Source organism: Thalassophryne amazonica, chromosome 5 (genome assembly GCF_902500255.1).
Source record: "Thalassophryne amazonica chromosome 5, fThaAma1.1, whole genome shotgun sequence".
Taxonomy (NCBI): domain Eukaryota; kingdom Metazoa; phylum Chordata; class Actinopteri; order Batrachoidiformes; family Batrachoididae; genus Thalassophryne; species Thalassophryne amazonica.
Genome location: NC_047107.1, coordinates 42,327,663 through 42,347,847, shown reverse-complemented (window position 1 = coordinate 42,347,847; position 20,185 = coordinate 42,327,663). Strand labels below are relative to the sequence as shown.

Below are 20,185 nucleotides of genomic sequence, written 5' to 3'. Positions count from 1 at the left end.
TTCATTAGCCAGGATCATCCCCCACCATATCAATCTCAAGACGAAGACGAACCTAAACCCTTATGAACAGTTCTGAAATGTTCACTGGATGATGCAGTTTTGCACAATGTTAAGGTTTAAATGTTTAAGTAATTGCTAAGCAATGTTTCTGACTTATTGAAATACTTTACTTGAATAAGAGAATGAATGACAACTTGAAGACTTTAATGTTTGAATATGTTGGTTTCAAAGTACAGTATAACAGTGTAGTACTTTTTGCTAATACACTGAGAAAGACGTTTTGTATTGCACAAACCATTTCCTGTATGCAGTTTATCTCCAGTGTTACGTACTGATAAAATGTGTTTTCTGGTAAATAAAAAGAAAACACGTAACAGTTCAGAACTATTTATTTTGTAATATCTTAATTTTTATCTCAGTTACATGAATTAAGGATAGGAACACACACACACACAAAAAAAAATAGGTCAAAGATTCAATGTTGACTATTGAAAAGTTGAGTAAGTGCTTCAATGACTCTTGTCGGCCGCACATCTGCTAAGGCACCTCCTTCAGCCATTCTCTCAACACAAGGAACAGCTCCACCTGCTTCTTCGTAGGCCTCACCATGCATTTCACACATGTTGTGGAGTGTGCAACATGCACTAAGAACCCTGGCGTCATGAACACTTCCTGGTTATCCAGCATAATTGTTTGTGAAGCTGTTGGAAGACCATGTTTAATTAGTAGTATGTTATGACTAAACCAAATAATTAGAAAGTAAAGCACACGGCTATTATAAAAACACTAATAAAAATCAGTATATCTTACCAAAACCGATGGTCCACAACACCCTGCAGGACCACCGAGGGCCAACTTTGCGGTTAAAATAGTCTGTGTGGTTCTCCTCTGGAGCAATGATGGGGATATGACTCCCATCTACTGCTCCACCACACTGCGAGAAACCCCATCTCTTCCTGAAGCCTTCAACAACCTCTTGCAGGTCATCTCCCTGAGGAAGTTTTATGTACTCAGGCATGAGAACATGACGAGTTGCTCTGCAAAAGTTGTGTACTATGGAGCAGACAGTAGACTTTGCTGTGCCAAAGAGGTTAGCAATCGTGCGGTAGCAAGCACCTGTTGCCAGCCAGTACAGTCCAACCGCAACACGTTTGCTCACCGATATGGGCCGTCGGAGGTGTGTATCTTGCCGTGACAATGCTAAAGAAAGGCGCTCACACAGGTAAATGAAAGTCTCCCTTGTCATTTGAAAATTATGAATGAAGTCTGTATCTGAAAAGCCGCTAACATCACAGCCCCACCACCCCTGGCTACGACTTTGCACCTAAACGTTTCTCTGGATAGACGTTGATGCCACTGCCCCACAAAATGCCAGGCCAAAAACCTGGCTCTTTTCCTTTTCAATCTTCTCCTTAAAAGGAATGTGAATGACCTCACAAATAAAATACGATTTCACAAAGAAAATCCAAATTGAGCATCAAGGCCTGCTGTCTGAATGTAGCCTTACTGAACAGCAGTATGGTTTTAGGAAAAACCGCATTACTTCATTGGCTTTGGTTGATTTTGTTGAACAGGTTACAAATGCAACAGAGATGAAGACGTACACTGTAAGAGGTTTTTTTATTTGCAGAAAGCATTTGATACCACAGATCACACCTTACTTTTGAATAAATTACAGAAGTACAGTATTAGAGGACTGGCCCTTGATTGATTAACTAGTTATTTACAAAACCGGTAACAGTGTGTTCATTTTGGGGGGATAAACTCTGAATTTTTGAGGATTTCATGTGGGGTGTCCCAAGGTTCAGTCCTTGGGCCGTTACTGTTTTTATTGTACATTAATGATATTGGTTTTGGTTTCTAAGTTTCAATCAATCAACTTTTTTCTTATATAGCGCCAAATCACAACAAACAGTTGCCCCAAGGCGCTCCATATTGTAAGGCAAGGCCATACAATAATTATGAAAAACCCCAACGGTCAAAACGACCCCCTATGAGCAAGCACTTGGCCACAGTGGGAAGGAAAAACTCCCTTTTAACAGGAAGAAACCTCCAGCAGAACCAGGCTCAGGGAGGGGCAGTCTTCTGCTGAGACTGGTTGGGGCTGAGGGAAAGAACCAGGAAAAAGACATGCCGAGAAGGGGGGCAGAGATCGATCACTAATGATTAAATGCAGAGTGATGCATACGGAGCAAAAAGAGAAAGAAACAGTGCATCATGGGAACCCCCCCACAGTCTACGTCTAAAGCAACATAACCAAGGGATGGTCCAGGGTCACCCGATCCAGCCCTAACTATAAGCCTTAGCGAAAAGGAAAATTTTAAGCCTAATCTTAAAAGTAGAGAGGGTATCTGTCTCCCTGATCTGAATTGGGAGCTGGTTCCACAGGAGAGGAGCCTGAAAGCTGAAGGCTCTGCCTCCCATTCTACTCTTACAAACCCTAGGAACCACAAGTAAGCCCGCAGTCTGAGAGCGAAGCGCTCTAATGGGGTAATATGGTACTACGAGGTCCCTAAGATAAGATGGGACCTGATTATTCAAAACCTTATAAGTAAGAAGAAGAATTTTAAATTCTATTCTAGAATTAACAGGAAGCCAATGAAGAGAGGCCAACACGGGTGAGATATGCTCTCTCCTGCTAGTCCCCGTCAGTACCCTAGCTGCAGCATTCTGAACCAACTGAAGGCTTTTTAGGGAACTTTTAGGACAACCTGATAATAATGAATTACAATAGTCCAGCCTAGAGGAAATAAATGCATGAATTAGTTTTTCAGCATCACTCTGAGACAAGACCTTTCTGATTTTAGAGATATTGCGTAAATGCAAAAAGGCAGTCCTACATATTTGTTTAATATGCGCTTTGAATGACATATCCTGATCAAAAATGACTCCAAGATTTCTCACAGTATTACTAGAGATCAGGGAAATGCCATCCAGAGTAACGATCTGGTTAGACACCATGCTTCTAAGATTTGTGGGGCCAAGTACAATAACTTCAGTTTTATCTGAGTTTAAAAGCAGGAAATTAGAGGTCATCCATGTCTTTATGTCTGTAAGACAATCCTGCAGTTTAGCTAATTGGTGTGTATCCTCTGGCTTCATGGATAGATAAAGCTGGGTATCATCTGCGTAACAATGAAAATTTAAGCAATACCGTCTAATAATACTGCCTAAGGGAAGCATGTATAAAGTGAATAAAATTGGTCCTAGCCGGAGGTCGATGATCGACTTTGTAATCGTATCAACTGACCTTCGGCCACGTGTCTCGGACACTCGAGTGAAGAGAGGAGCAGAGCTCTCGACCAATCACCACATGGTGGTGAGGTGGTTCCGCTGGGAGGGGAGGAAGGTTTAAATGTTTAAGTAATTGCTAAGCAATGTTTCTGACTTATTGAAATACTTTACTTGAATAAGAGAATGAATGACAACTTGAAGACTTTAATGTTTGAATATGTTGGTTTCAAAGTACAGTATAACAGTGTAGTACTTTTTGCTAATACACTGAGAAAGACGTTTTATATTGCACAAACCATTTCCTGTATGCAGTTTATCTCCAGTGTTACGTACTGATAAAATGTGTTTTCTGGTAAATAAAAAGAAAACACGTAACAGTTCAGAACTATTTATTTTGTAATATCTTAATTTTTATCTCAGTTACATGAATTAAGGATAGGAACACACACACACAAAAAAAAAATAGGTCAAAGATTCAATGTTGACTATTGAAAAGTTGAGTAAGTGCTTCAATGACTCTTGTCGGCCGCACATCTGCTAAGGCACCTCCTTCAGCCATTCTCTCAACACAAGGAACAGCTCCACCTGCTTCTTCGTAGGCCTCACCATGCATTTCACACATGTTGTGGAGTGTGCAACATGCACTAAGAACCCTGGCGTCATGAACACTTCCTGGTTATCCAGCATAATTGTTTGTGAAGCTGTTGGAAGACCATGTTTAATTAGTAGTATGTTATGACTAAACCAAATAATTAGAAAGTAAAGCACACAGGGCTATTATAAAAACACTAATAAAAATCAGTATATCTTACCAAAACCGATGGTCCACAACACCCTGCAGGACCACCGAGGGCCAACTTTGCGGTTAAAATAGTCTGTGTGGTTCTCCTCTGGAGCAATGATGGGGATATGACTCCCATCTACTGCTCCACCACACTGCGAGAAACCCCATCTCTTCCTGAAGCCTTCAACAACCTCTTGCAGGTCATCTCCCTGAGGAAGTTTTATGTACTCAGGCATGAGAACATGACGAGTTGCTCTGCAAAAGTTGTGTACTATGGAGCAGACAGTAGACTTTGCTGTGCCAAAGAGGTTAGCAATCGTGCGGTAGCAAGCACCTGTTGCCAGCCAGTACAGTCCAACCGCAACACGTTTGCTCACCGATATGGGCCGTCGGAAGTGTGTATCTTGCCGTGACAATGCTAAAGAAAGGCGCTCACACAGGTAAATGAAAGTCTCCCTTGTCATTTGAAAATTATGAATGAAGTCTGTATCTGAAAAGCCGCTAACATCACAGCCCCACCACCCCTGGCTACGACTTTGCACCTAAACGTTTCTCTGGATAGACGTTGATGCCACTGCCCCACAAAATGCCAGGCCAAAAACCTGGCTCTTTTCCTTTTCAATCTTCTCCTTAAAAGGAATGTGAATGACCTCACAAATAAAATACGATTTCACAAAGAAAATCCAAATTGAGCATCAAGGCCTGCTGTCTGAATGTAGCCTTACTGAACAGCAGTATGGTTTTAGGAAAAACCGCATTACTTCATTGGCTTTGGTTGCTTTTGTTGAACAGGTTACAAATGCAACAGAGATGAAGACGTACACTGTAAGAGGTTTTTTTTATTTGCAGAAAGCATTTGATACCACAGATCACACCTTACTTTTGAATAAATTACAGAAGTACAGTATTAGAGGACTGGCCCTTGATTGATTAACTAGTTATTTACAAAACCGGTAACAGTGTGTTCATTTTGGGGGGATAAACTCTGAATTTTTGAGGATTTCATGTGGGGTGTCCCAAGGTTCAGTCCTTGGGCCGTTACTGTTTTTATTGTACATTAATGATATTGGTTTTGGTTTCTAAGTTTCAATCAATCAATCAATCAACTTTTTTCTTATATAGCGCCAAATCACAACAAACAGTTGCCCCAAGGCGCTCCATATTGTAAGGCAAGGCCATACAATAATTATGAAAAACCCCAACGGTCAAAACGACCCCCTATGAGCAAGCACTTGGCCACAGTGGGAAGGAAAAACTCCCTTTTAACAGGAAGAAACCTCCAGCAGAACCAGGCTCAGGGAGGGGCAGTCTTCTGCTGAGACTGGTTGGGGCTGAGGGAAAAAACCAGGAAAAAGACATGCCGAGAAGGGGGGCAGAGATCGATCACTAATGATTAAATGCAGAGTGATGCATACGGAGCAAAAAGAGAAAGAAACAGTGCATCATGGGAACCCCCCCACAGTCTACGTCTAAAGCAACATAACCAAGGGATGGTCCAGGGTCACCCGATCCAGCCCTAACTATAAGCCTTAGCGAAAAGGAAAGTTTTAAGCCTAATCTTAAAAGTAGAGAGGGTATCTGTCTCCCTGATCTGAATTGGGAGCTGGTTCCACAGGAGAGGAGCCTGAAAGCTGAAGGCTCTGCCTCCCATTCTACTCTTACAAACCCTAGGAACCACAAGTAAGCCCGCAGTCTGAGAGCGAAGCGCTCTAATGGGGTAATATGGTACTACGAGGTCCCTAAGATAAGATGGGACCTGATTATTCAAAACCTTATAAGTAAGAAGAAGAATTTTAAATTCTATTCTAGAATTAACAGGAAGCCAATGAAGAGAGGCCAACACGGGTGAGATATGCTCTCTCCTGCTAGTCCCCGTCAGTACCCTAGCTGCAGCATTCTGAACCAACTGAAGGCTTTTTAGGGAACTTTTAGGACAACCTGATAATAATGAATTACAATAGTCCAGCCTAGAGGAAATAAATGCATGAATTAGTTTTTCAGCATCACTCTGAGACAAGACCTTTCTGATTTTAGAGATATTGCGTAAATGCAAAAAGGCAGTCCTACATATTTGTTTAATATGCGCTTTGAATGACATATCCTGATCAAAAATGACTCCAAGATTTCTCACAGTATTACTAGAGATCAGGGAAATGCCATCCAGAGTAACGATCTGGTTAGACACCATGCTTCTAAGATTTGTGGGGCCAAGTACAATAACTTCAGTTTTATCTGAGTTTAAAAGCAGGAAATTAGAGGTCATCCATGTCTTTATGTCTGTAAGACAATCCTGCAGTTTAGCTAATTGGTGTGTATCCTCTGGCTTCATGGATAGATAAAGCTGGGTATCATCTGCGTAACAATGAAAATTTAAGCAATACCGTCTAATAATACTGCCTAAGGGAAGCATGTATAAAGTGAATAAAATTGGTCCTAGCCGGAGGTCGATGATCGACTTTGTAATCGTATCAACTGACCTTCGGCCACGTGTCTCGGACACTCGAGTGAAGAGAGGAGCAGAGCTCTCGACCAATCACCACATGGTGGTGAGGTGGTTCCGCTGGGAGGGGAGGAAGGTTTAAATGTTTAAGTAATTGCTAAGCAATGTTTCTGACTTATTGAAATACTTTACTTGAATAAGAGAATGAATGACAACTTGAAGACTTTAATGTTTGAATATGTTGGTTTCAAAGTACAGTATAACAGTGTAGTACTTTTTGCTAATACACTGAGAAAGACGTTTTGTATTGCACAAACCATTTCCTGTATGCAGTTTATCTCCAGTGTTACGTACTGATAAAATGTGTTTTCTGGTAAATAAAAAGAAAACACGTAACAGTTCAGAACTATTTATTTTGTAATATCTTAATTTTTATCTCAGTTACATGAATTAAGGATAGGAACACACACACACAAAAAAAAATAGGTCAAAGATTCAATGTTGACTATTGAAAAGTTGAGTAAGTGCTTCAATGACTCTTGTCGGCCGCACATCTGCTAAGGCACCTCCTTCAGCCATTCTCTCAACACAAGGAACAGCTCCACCTGCTTCTTCGTAGGCCTCACCATGCATTTCACACATGTTGTGGAGTGTGCAACATGCACTAAGAACCCTGGCGTCATGAACACTTCCTGGTTATCCAGCATAATTGTTTGTGAAGCTGTTGGAAGACCATGTTTAATTAGTAATATGTTATGACTAAACCAAATAATTAGAAAGTAAAGCACACAGGGCTATTATAAAAACACTAATAAAAATCAGTATATCTTACCAAAACCGATGGTCCACAACACCCTGCAGGACCACCGAGGGCCAACTTTGCGGTTAAAATAGTCTGTGTGGTTCTCCTCTGGAGCAATGATGGGGATATGACTCCCATCTACTGCTCCACCACACTGCGAGAAACCCCATCTCTTCCTGAAGCCTTCAACAACCTCTTGCAGGTCATCTCCCTGAGGAAGTTTTATGTACTCAGGCATGAGAACATGACGAGTTGCTCTGCAAAAGTTGTGTACTATGGAGCAGACAGTAGACTTTGCTGTGCCAAAGAGGTTAGCAATCGTGCGGTAGCAAGCACCTGTTGCCAGCCAGTACAGTCCAACCGCAACACGTTTGCTCACCGATATGGGCCGTCGGAGGTGTGTATCTTGCCGTGACAATGCTAAAGAAAGGCGCTCACACAGGTAAATGAAAGTCTCCCTTGTCATTTGAAAATTATGAATGAAGTCTGTATCTGAAAAGCCGCTAACATCACAGCCCCACCACCCCTGGCTACGACTTTGCACCTAAACGTTTCTCTGGATAGACGTTGATGCCACTGCCCCACAAAATGCCAGGCCAAAAACCTGGCTCTTTTCCTTTTCAATCTTCTCCTTAAAAGGAATGTGAATGACCTCACAAATAAAATACGATTTCACAAAGAAAATCCAAATTGAGCATCAAGGCCTGCTGTCTGAATGTAGCCTTACTGAACAGCAGTATGGTTTTAGGAAAAACCGCATTACTTCATTGGCTTTGGTTGATTTTGTTGAACAGGTTACAAATGCAACAGAGATGAAGACGTACACTGTAAGAGGTTTTTTTTATTTGCAGAAAGCATTTGATACCACAGATCACACCTTACTTTTGAATAAATTACAGAAGTACAGTATTAGAGGACTGGCCCTTGATTGATTAACTAGTTATTTACAAAACCGGTAACAGTGTGTTCATTTTGGGGGGATAAACTCTGAATTTTTGAGGATTTCATGTGGGGTGTCCCAAGGTTCAGTCCTTGGGCCGTTACTGTTTTTATTGTACATTAATGATATTGGTTTTGGTTTCTAAGTTTCAATCAATCAATCAATCAACTTTTTTCTTATATAGCGCCAAATCACAACAAACAGTTGCCCCAAGGCGCTCCATATTGTAAGGCAAGGCCATACAATAATTATGAAAAACCCCAACGGTCAAAACGACCCCCTATGAGCAAGCACTTGGCCACAGTGGGAAGGAAAAACTCCCTTTTAACAGGAAGAAACCTCCAGCAGAACCAGGCTCAGGGAGGGGCAGTCTTCTGCTGAGACTGGTTGGGGCTGAGGGAAAGAACCAGGAAAAAGACATGCCGAGAAGGGGGGCAGAGATCGATCACTAATGATTAAATGCAGAGTGATGCATACGGAGCAAAAAGAGAAAGAAACAGTGCATCATGGGAACCCCCCCACAGTCTACGTCTAAAGCAACATAACCAAGGGATGGTCCAGGGTCACCCGATCCAGCCCTAACTATAAGCCTTAGCGAAAAGGAAAGTTTTAAGCCTAATCTTAAAAGTAGAGAGGGTATCTGTCTCCCTGATCTGAATTGGGAGCTGGTTCCACAGGAGAGGAGCCTGAAAGCTGAAGGCTCTGCCTCCCATTCTACTCTTACAAACCCTAGGAACCACAAGTAAGCCCGCAGTCTGAGAGCGAAGCGCTCTAATGGGGTAATATGGTACTACGAGGTCCCTAAGATAAGATGGGACCTGATTATTCAAAACCTTATAAGTAAGAAGAAGAATTTTAAATTCTATTCTAGAATTAACAGGAAGCCAATGAAGAGAGGCCAACACGGGTGAGATATGCTCTCTCCTGCTAGTCCCCGTCAGTACCCTAGCTGCAGCATTCTGAACCAACTGAAGGCTTTTTAGGGAACTTTTAGGACAACCTGATAATAATGAATTACAATAGTCCAGCCTAGAGGAAATAAATGCATGAATTAGTTTTTCAGCATCACTCTGAGACAAGACCTTTCTGATTTTAGAGATATTGCGTAAATGCAAAAAGGCAGTCCTACATATTTGTTTAATATGCGCTTTGAATGACATATCCTGATCAAAAATGACTCCAAGATTTCTCACAGTATTACTAGAGATCAGGGAAATGCCATCCAGAGTAACGATCTGGTTAGACACCATGCTTCTAAGATTTGTGGGGCCAAGTACAATAACTTCAGTTTTATCTGAGTTTAAAAGCAGGAAATTAGAGGTCATCCATGTCTTTATGTCTGTAAGACAATCCTGCAGTTTAGCTAACTGGTGTGTATCCTCTGGCTTCATGGATAGATAAAGCTGGGTATCATCTGCGTAACAATGAAAATTTAAGCAATACCGTCTAATAATACTGCCTAAGGGAAGCATGTATAAAGTGAATAAAATTGGTCCTAGCACAGACCCTTGTGGAACTCCATAATTAACTTTAGTCTGTGAAGAAGATTCCCCATTTACATGAACAAACTGTAATCTATTAGACAAATATGATTCAAACCACTGCAGCGCAGTGCCCTTAATACCTATGACATGCTCTAATCTCTGTAATAAAATTTTATGGTCAACAGTATCAAAAGCAGCACTGAGGTCCAACAGAACAAGCACAGAGATAAGTCCACTGTCCGAAGCCATAAGAAGATCATTTGTAACCTTCACTAATGCTGTTTCTGTACTATGATGAATTCTAAAACCTGACTGAAACTCTTCAAACAGACCATTCCTCTGCAGGTGATCAGTTAGCTGTTTTACAACTACCCTCTCAAGAATCTTTGAGAGAAAAGGAAGGTTGGAGATTGGCCTATAATTAGCTAAGATAGCTGGGTCAAGTGATGGCTTTTTAAGTAATGGTTTAATTACTGCCACCTTAAAGGCCTGTGGTACATAACCAACTAACAAAGATAGATTGATCATATTTAAGATTGAAGCATTAAATAATGGTAGGACTTCCTTGAGCAGCCTGGCAGGAATGGGGTCTAATAAACATGTTGATGGTTTGGATGAAGTAACTAATGAAAATAACTCAGACAGAACAATCGGAGAGAAAGAGTCTAACCAAATACCGGCATCACTGAAAGCAGCCAAAGATAACGATACATCTTTGGGATGGTTATGAGTAATTTTTTCTCTAATAGTCAAAATTTTGTTAGCAAAGAAAGTCATGAAGTCATTACTAGTTAAAGTTAATGGAATACTCAGCTCAATAGAGCTCTGACTCTTTGTCAGCCTGGCTACAGTGCTGAAAAGAAACCTGGGGTTGTTCTTATTTTCTTCAATTAGTGATGAGTAGAAAGATGTCCTAGCTTTACGGAGGGCTTTTTTATAGAGCAACAAACTCTTTTTCCAGGCTAAGTGAAGATCTTCTAAATTAGTGAGACGCCATTTCCTCTCCAACTTACGGGTTATCTGCTTTAAGCTACGAGTTTGTGAGTTATACCACGGAGTCAGACACTTCTGATTTAAAGCTCTCTTTTTCAGAGGAGCTACAGCATCCAAAGTTGTCTTCAATGAGGATGTAAAACTATTGACGAGATACTCTAACTCCCTTACAGAGTTTAGGTAGCTACTCTGCTCTGTGTTGGTATATGACATTAGAGAACATAAAGAAGGAATCATATCCTTAAACCTAGTTACAGCGCTTTCTGAAAGACTTCTAGTGTAATGAAACTTATTCCCCACTGCAGGGTAGTCCAACAGGGTAAATGTAAATGTTATTAAAAAATGATCAGACAGAAGGGAGTTTTCAGGGAATACTGTTAAGTCTTCTATTTCCATACCATAAGTCAGAACAAGATCTAAGATATGATTAAAGTGGTGGGTGGACTCATTTACTTTTTGAGCAAAGCCGATAGAGTCTAATAATAGATTAAATGCAGTGTTGAGGCTGTCATTCTCAGCATCTGTGTGGATGTTAAAATCGCCCACCCCGGCCCGTGCTACGAGCATTCTGACAGTTAGTGTGACTCGGGGGTGTTGACTCATTTAAACTAACATATTCATCCTGCTGTAACCAGGTTTCTGTTAGGCAGAATAAATCAATACGTTGATCAATTATTATATCATTTACCAACAGGGACTTAGAAGAGAGAGACCTAATGTTTAATAGACCACATTTAACTGTTTTAGTCTGTGGTGCAATTGAAGGTGCTATATTATTTTTTCTTTTTGAATTTTTATGCTTAAATAGATTTTTGCTGGTTATTGGTGGTCTGAGAGCAGGCACCGTCTCTACGGGGATGGGGTAATGAGGGGATGGCAGGGGGAGAGAAGCTGCAGAGAGGTGTATAAGACCACAGCTCTGCCTCCTGGTCCCAACGCTAGACAGTCACAGTTTGGAGGATCCAAAAAATTGGCCAGATTTCTAGAAATGAGAGCTGCTCCCTCTAAAGTGGGATGGATGCCGTCTCTCCTAACAAGACCAGGTTTTCCCCAGAAGCTTTGCCAATTATCAATGAAGCCCACCTAATTTTTTGGACACCACTCAGACAGCCAGCAATTCAAGGAGAACATGCGGCTAAACATGTCACTCCCGGTCTGATTGGGGAGGGGCCCAGAGAAAACAACAGAGTCCGACATTGTTTTTGCAAAGTTACACACCGATTTAATGTTAATTTTAGTGACCTCCGATTGGCGTAACCGAGTGTCATTACTGCCGACGTGAATTACAATCTTACCAAATTTACGCTTAGCCTTAGCCAGCAATTTCAAATGTCCTTCGATGTCGCCTGCTCTGGCCCCCGGAAGACAATTGACAATGGTTGCTGGTGTCGCTAACTTCACATTTCTCAAAACAGAGTCGCCAATAACCAGAGTTTGATCCTCGGCGAGTGTATCGTCGAGTGGGGAAAAACGGTTAGAGATGTGAACGGGTTGACGGTGTACACGGGGCTTCTGTTTAGGGCTACGCTTCCTCCTCACAGTCACCCAGTCAGCCTGCTTTCCCGACTGCCCGGGATCTGCCAGGGGGGAACTAACGGCGGCTAAGCTACCTTGGTCCGCACCGACTACAGGGGCCTGGCTAGCTGTAGAATTTTCCACGGTGCGGAGCCGAGCCTCCAATTCGCCCAGCCTGGCCTCCAAAGCTACGAATAAGCTGCACTTATTACAAGTACCGTTACTGCTAAAGGAGGCCGAGGAATAACTAAACATTTCACACCCAGAGCAGAAAAGTGCGGGAGAGACAGGAGAAGCCGCCATGCTAAATCGGCTAAGAGCTAGTAGCTGCACTAAGCTAGCGGATTCCCAAAAACACACAAAGTGAATAATGTGCAAATAATCCAGAGGTGATTCAGCAGAAGGAGTGCCCCAATCAAGGCACCAAACAGGCCATGAAGCAGCACAGGCAACGCACGACAACAGCGAACGCACGACAACGGTGCTAAAATAAAAAAAAATAAAAACGAAAGCGTTAGCAAGCTAGTTAGCTTGCCAACGCTAATGAAAGTTAGCTGATAAAAGTGCTCCGTCGCGATGTTTCGACCGTTAGAGGTCTTCCTTAGGCGTTGGAGCACAGTAAAAAAGTTAAAAAAAAGTACAAAGGTAAAAAAGTAAAAAAGTCTTGAAAAAGATTGTTAGTTCAAGTCCAAAGCAGCAGGTAGCAGTCTCTGTGTAAACAGTCCCAACAGAGAGCCAAAATTCTGATGCAATCTCACTCCGAAGATCAAAATACATTGTGAAATGTATTTTGTTTGCTGATGACATGACTGTGTTTGGTCGTGGGGATCATTTGGGACAGCTCCTGGACATGATAGAGAGGGAACTACAAAAATTTAAACATTGGTTTAATTTAAATAAGTTATCCCTTCATTTGGGTAAAACTATGTGTATTATATCTGGAAATAAGCCTTGGAACTTAAATAGAAATTTATTATTGAATGATGTCGAAATTGAAATGGTAACTGAAACTAAGTTTCTTGGTGTTTTTATCGATGACAAACTAAGTTGGAAAACTCATAAATTATGTTAAATCCAAAATCTCAATACAGCCGGATCCCCATTGGTAATTGTTACAAGTTTTACACTGGATGCCCTTCCTGACACAACTCTAGTTTTACCTGGAGAAACACACACAGCTGCTGGTGTTCCAAAGAGGTCTCCCATCCAAGTACGAACTAGATCCTGCTCTGCTTAGCTTCTGAGATCTGATGGAATCAGACTTACACAGAGCAGACCGGCTGCTATGGGGAAATACATATAAAACAACAAAATATTTCTGTTACAAAAGAAAGCTATAAGAGTTACAAGTAAAAAAAACAAAAAAAAACATTGGGAGCCAACGAATCTACTGTTTGCTTCTTTGCACATTTTGAAATTTTGGGACTTGGTTGATTATTTTACGATACAGTTAATGTATAAAGTTAAAAATGAACTCTTACCTCAACATGTCCAGGAATTGTTTAAAATGAGGGTGTTCTGTTATCATCCAAGAGGAATATCTGACTGCTTAAAGTATCGGACTACTGTAAAAAGTCATTGTGTAGGGGTTAAAGGGGTTAAAATCTGGAATGACTGCAGTGATAGTTTTAAATTATCTGGTACTTTGGTTGGCTTGATAAGATCTTATAAAAATAACAAAATTGCTTATTATAGTACGATAAATTAGGAAAAAATTTTTGTTTCTGTTCTTCTGTTTAATCTGTGAGTCATACTGCTGATTGTTCTGCTCTGTTGAGATGTTTTGGTGTATTGATTAATCAACAAAACTTTTTGCTCGTCTTCTTGTCCTTTTCTTTTTTGTAGTTGCTGTTATGAGTGTGTATATATATATATATATATATTATATATATATATATATATATATATATATTTGGAGATCAAGATGGAATGACAACCATTAATTTGTGTACATTTTTATCATATAATGTCATTATAATAATGATAATGATGATTATTATAAGGATATTCTGAATAAATACTATATATATATATATATATATATATATATATATATATATATATAAAATCAGAATGCCTTTTATTGTCATTATACATTGGTACAACGAGATTAGGGCCATCCAGTTGCAGTGCAATAAAATAAAAATAAAAAATAGTGCATAAAAAGAGATAAAAATAGTGCAAGAGTATGTATCAAAAACAAGATGTAAAGAAAAATTCAACAATGTAAGGAAAAATATATATATACAATTGACACTAGTGCAAGGTGCGGCTAGGATATAAATATATTGCACAGAAATGTATATTGTCTGTGGGTGATTGGGTTATTGCACATGGTTAGTATTACACGAGGAGGATCAGTGCATGCGTTCAATGTGGTTATGGCTTTGGGGAAGAAACTGTTTTTCAGTCTGTTTTTGTCCTTGTGAGCCTGTAGCGCCTCCTTGAGGGCATCAGGTCAAACAGGGCAGAGCCAGGGTGAAAGCAGTCTTTGGAGATCGCTTCGGTTCTGCTGAGGCACCGGGAGGTGTAAATGTCCAACAGGGAGGGGAGAGGGCAGCCGATGATCTTCTGTGCTGCCTTAACAACCCTCTGCATTCTCTCCCTGTCAGCAGCGGTGGAGCTGCCAAACCATACTGTGATGCAGTATGTCAGCAGGCTCTCAATGGATGAGCAGTAGAAGGCCAGCAGCAGGTCAGTGTTGAGGTTGTACTTCCTGAGGACTCTCAGGAAGTGTAGCCGCTGCTGAGCCTTCTTGAGGATAGAGGAGATGTTGTTGGACCAGGAAATGCAGTCTGAGATGAGAACGCCGAGATACCTGAAGGTGTGGACACTTTCCACACGCTCGCCGTTGATGAGAAGGGGGGCAGGGTCAGTGCAGTGTTTCCTGAAGTCAGTGATGATCTCTCTGGTCTTCCTAGTGTTCAGAGCGAGGTTGTTCTCCGAGCACCAGGCTGCCAGCTGCCGGATCTCCTCTCTGTAGGCAGCCTCATCACCTCTGGAGATGAGACCGACCACTGTGGTATCGTCTGCAAACTTGACGCGAAGGTTGTTCTTGTGGGCCAGTCTGCAGTCGTAGGTGTAGAGGCAGTAGAGGAGGGAGCTCAGCACGCAGCCTTGTGGAGAGCCGATGCTCAGCGTGCGGGTGGAGGAGAGGTGGGGGCCAAGTCTCACAGTCTGGGGATGGTTGGAAAGAAAGTCTTTAATCCAGGCACATGTGAGAGGGTGGAAGCCGAGAGTGTCCAGTTTTGTGGGGAGTCTGTTCGGGATTATTGTGTTGAAGGCAGAACTATAATCCACAAAGAGCACTCGGATGTAGCTCTGCGGCTGCTCCAGGTGGTTTAGAGCAAAGTGGAGAGCTACGGCGATGGCGTCCTATGTGGATCTGTTTGCCCTGTATGCAAATTGGTGAGGGTCAAGGTCTGGGGGGAGGTGGTCCTTGATGTGCTGAAGAACCAGTCTCTCAAAGCACTTCATGATTACTGGAGTGAGGGCCACCAGGCGGTAATCATTCAGGCTGGTGATGGGAGACTTCTTCGGCACCGGGATTATGGTGGAGGTTTTCAGGCAGGACGGGATGACTGCTTGGTCCAGGGAGAGGTTGAAGATCCTGGTGAAGGTGGGGGCGAGCTGGTTGGCACACGCTCTGAGCACCTTGCCAGGTACTCCGTCTGGGCCAGCAGCTTTCCTGGGGTTCACTGCGAGGAGCACTCACCTGACATCATGCTCTTTTACAGTGAGTGGAGTGGTGCGGGTACCAGGTGGGGGCGGGGGGAAGGCAGGAGCAGGTGAGTGCAGCTGGGAAGATCCGAACCGAGCAAAGAAGCTGTTTAGCTCCTCTGCCAGTGGTGCATTCAGGTCTGCTGTTGGAGCATCACAACCCCGGAAGTTTGTGATGTCATGTATTCCCTGCCACACCCTCCGTGCGTTGTTGCTAGACAGATGGGACTCTATCTGCATCCTGTGGTCTGCCTTTGCTCTTTTTACTCCTCTCTTCAGGTCAGCTCTGGCAGCACTATACAGAGCTCTGTCACCTGACCTGAAGGCAGCGTTGTGGGCCCTGAGGAGTGAGCGGACCTGGCTGGTCATCCAGGGTTTTTGATTTGGAAAAGCCCGGATGGTTTTTGTCACAGTCACATTCCCGATGCAGAACTGAATGTAGTCCAGAACCGTTCCCGTGTGTGTCTCCAGCTCATGATGTTCAAATAGGTCCCAGTCTGTCTGTTGGAAGCAGTCTTGGAGTATGGGGAGTGCGTTGTCAGGCCAGATTGTAACAGTGTTTGTTGTGGGCTCAAGCCTGCGTCTAAGGGGGGTGTAGACTGGCGTGAGCAGGAGGGAAAGATGGTCTGACTGTCCGAGGTGGGGGAGGGGTACGGCTCTGTATGCAAGTTTGATGTTGGAGTAAACATGATCCAGTGTGTTCTTCCCTCTTGTAGCACATTTCACGTGCTGGTAGAAGTTAGGCAGTACAGTCTTTAAGTTGGCCTTGTTAAAATCCCCTGCTAAGATGTGTACTCCGTCTGGGTGAGCCCGCTGCTGTTCGTTCACGGTGCTCAGCAGGAGAGAGAACGCTGTGTTTACACTGGCGTTGGGTGGAATATACACAGCAGTGATGATAACAACAGTTAGCTCTCTCGGGAGGAAAAAAGGCCGGCACTTTACAGACATGTACTCGACATCTGGGGAGCAGTGACTGTCTATGATTGTCCCGTTGTTGCACCAGTTATCATGCACATAAATACAAAGCCCCCCCACCTCTGCTCTTCCCGGAGTCCTTTGTCCTGTCTCCGTGTAGCGCCGTGCGGCCAGCTAGCTGCACGCTAGCGTCGGGTATGTCTGGGTGTAGCCAGGTTTCGGTGATAATAAGCACACAGCAGTCACGAACATAGCGATTTCCAGCGAGTTGTAAAACCAGGTCGTCCGTTTTATGCACCAGGGATCTGGCATTGGAGAGAAACAGGCTCGGGAGGGGTGGCTTGCTCTTTTGCGTAGCCTTAGCATAACACCAGACCTGTGGCCTCGCTTCTGCTTCCTCTCCCTCCGTCTTCGTCGCCTCCCAGATCCGATAACAATCCACGGAGAGCCCGGGATGTTGTGCGTGTGGTGAAAGTAAATGTCCGATATTCAACAGCGACTGGCGGGTGTACTGCAAGCTTGCAGCGCAGATAGTGTCCAAAAATAAATAAAACTGTAGGAAAATAAAAAGAAACGAGCACTGAACGGAGAGCCGGAAAGCCGCTGCACCACCTAGGCGTGCCGCCATTCCTCTTTTATATATATATGTGTGTGTGTGTGTATATATAAACAGATAACATATAATATATAATAAAATATATATACAGACACAACAGGCCCTTGAGTCTAATTCCAACAGGGTCTTCAAACGTTCCATAGTGAACCAAGCAAGCCACATATTCATTCATAACATCAATGAATAAAATTAAAATTATTTTAACAAATAAATACTCAAACAAACATGATCGTGTGATTAAACTATATCAAATAAATATGAAAACAGCAGACGCTTCGTTCCTACTGAACAAAAGCAGCCAAGTGCTCGTAAATATGAACATATTCTCTTCACTTTCACATATCTGGAGAGAACGTGACAGAATAAGAATTATATTGATTTGTGTACGTTTTTGTCAGCGCAAACTGTGTATCTGTGCCGTTAACTGAGTTTAAGGTCACGAGCTTCAAATGCGCGTTCCCGCGAAGGGGATACTTTTAACACAGGGATGCTGAATTCGGCACAACACCTGCTACGGAGAGTGTTGCTTTAAGTAGCCGTTTAAAGGCTAGGAAGTCTCGGCCTAAAAAAGGTCCGTTATATATTAAATACAGTATCTCTCACCACTTGACGCCTCTGGGATCAAAAACTGCTTGAGTTTGAAATATCTGGAGTTTGCAGAGTAGCTGTAGTTGCGGTCGCCACGCCTCTCGCTCCAGTGCACTTTGGCGTCTCCTTTAGCTTTGACGAAAAAGCTTTCGATCTTGATTTGTTTCTCCAACACAAGCGTGACATTTCCTGTGATCGTGTCCCCTTCCGAAAAAGTCCCCTCTTCATTCAGCGCGTGGTAAGTCAGAGTTAAGTCTTTAATTGAAGGCATTGTAAGGCACGAAAACAAATTCTGCTTGTTTTACTCTACAGTTTTGACAGAACAGAAACAGACCCTGAGCACCATGGCGCTGCTGATCCGCTGCCCGGAGCAAACAGACCACGCCCCTAGACAGGGGCGCCCACCACGCCCACTGTCCAGCAAGCAGTCTCACTAACTGTACCACAGCGCCCTCTAGTGAGGTGGACTGACATGTACAGAAAAGTGGAAGCTCTTGACCGCCAGCTTCATATATAAAAAGTTAATTTTAAATATAATAATATATTTTATTTATTTCACACACACACACACACACACACACACACACACACACACACACACACACACACACACACACACACACACACATATATATATATATATATATATATATATATATATATATATATATATATATATATATATATACACTCAAAAATATAAACGCAACACTTTTGGTTTTGCTCCCATTTTGTTTGAGATGAACTCAAAGATCTAAAACTTTTTCCACATACACAATATCACCATTTCCCTCAAATATTGTTCACAAACCAGTCTAAATCTGTGATAGTGAGCACTTCTCCTTTGCTGAGATAATCCATCCCACCTCACAGGTGTGCCATATCAAGATGCTGATTAGACACCATGATTCAGCTTTCAGGCTCCTCTCCTGTGGAACCAGCTCCCAATTCAGATCAGGGAGACAGACACCCTCTCTACTTTTAAGATTAGGCTTAAAACTTTCCTTTTTGCTAAAGCTTATAGTTAGGGCTGGATCAGGTGACCCTGAACCATCCCTTAGTTATGCTGCTATAGACGTAGACTGCTGGGGGGTTCCCATGATGCACTGTTTCTTTCTCTTTTTGCTCTGTATGCACCACTCTGCATTTAATCATTAGTGATCGAGCTCTGCTCCCCTCCACAGCATGTCTTTTTCCTGGTTCTCTCCCTCAGCCCCAACCAGTCCCAGCAGAAGACTGCCCCTCCCTGAGCCTGGTTCTGCTGGAGGTTTCTTCCTGTTAAAAGGGAGTTTTTCCTTCCCACTGTAGCCAAGTGCTTGCTCACAGGGGGTCGTTTTGACCGTTGGGGTTTTACATAATTATTGTATGGCCTTGCCTTACAATATAAAGCGCCTTGGGGCAACTGTTTGTTGTGATTTGGCGCTATATAAAAAATTGATTGATTGATTGATTGATTGATTAGTGCACAGGTGTGCCTTAGACTGCCCACAATAAAAGGCCACTCTGAAAGGTGCAGTTTTGTTTTATTGGAGGGGATACCAGTCAGTATCTGGTGTGACCACCATTTGCCTCATGCAGTGCAACACATCTCCTTCGCATCATCCGTGAAGAGAACACCTCTCCAATGTGCCAAACACCAGCGAATGTGAGCATTTGCCCACTCAAGTCAGTTACGACAACGAACTGGAGTCAGGTCGAGACCCCGATGAGGACGACGAGCATGCAGATGAGCTTCCCTGAGATGGTTTCTGACAGTTTGTGCAGAAATTCTTTGGTTATGCAAACCGATTGTTCCAGCAGCTGTCCGAGTGGCTGGTCTCAGACGATCTTGGAGGTGAACATGCTGGATGTGGAGGTCCTGGGCTGGTGTGGTTACACGTGGTCTGCGGTTGTGAGGCTGGTTGGATGTACTGCCAAATTCTCTGAAACGCCTTTGGAGACGGCTTATGGTAGAGACATGAACATTCAATACACGAGCAACAGCTCTGGTTGACATTCCTGCTGTCAGCATGCCAATTGCACGCTCCCTCAAATCTTGCGACATCTGTGGCATTGTGCTGTGTGATAAAACTGCACCTTTCAGAGTGGCTTTTTATTGTGGGCAGTCTAAGGCACACCTGTGCACTAATCATGGTGTCTAATCAGCATCTTGAT

General features: G+C 42.8%; 1 protein-coding gene across 1 annotated transcript in view; it reads right to left on the bottom strand.

Annotated features, from left to right (window-relative positions):
• The window catches only part of LOC117510373 (arrestin domain-containing protein 3-like), a 57,814-nt gene extending 39,429 nt beyond the window's left edge, over positions 1–18,385 (bottom strand). Inside the window, exon 1 of the mRNA XM_034170060.1 lies at positions 18,047–18,385. Coding sequence (XP_034025951.1) covers positions 18,047–18,302 — 256 coding nt within the window. The 5' untranslated portion in view covers positions 18,303–18,385. The remainder of the gene's footprint in view (positions 1–18,046) is intronic.
• Positions 18,386–20,185: the final 1,800 nt, after the last annotated feature.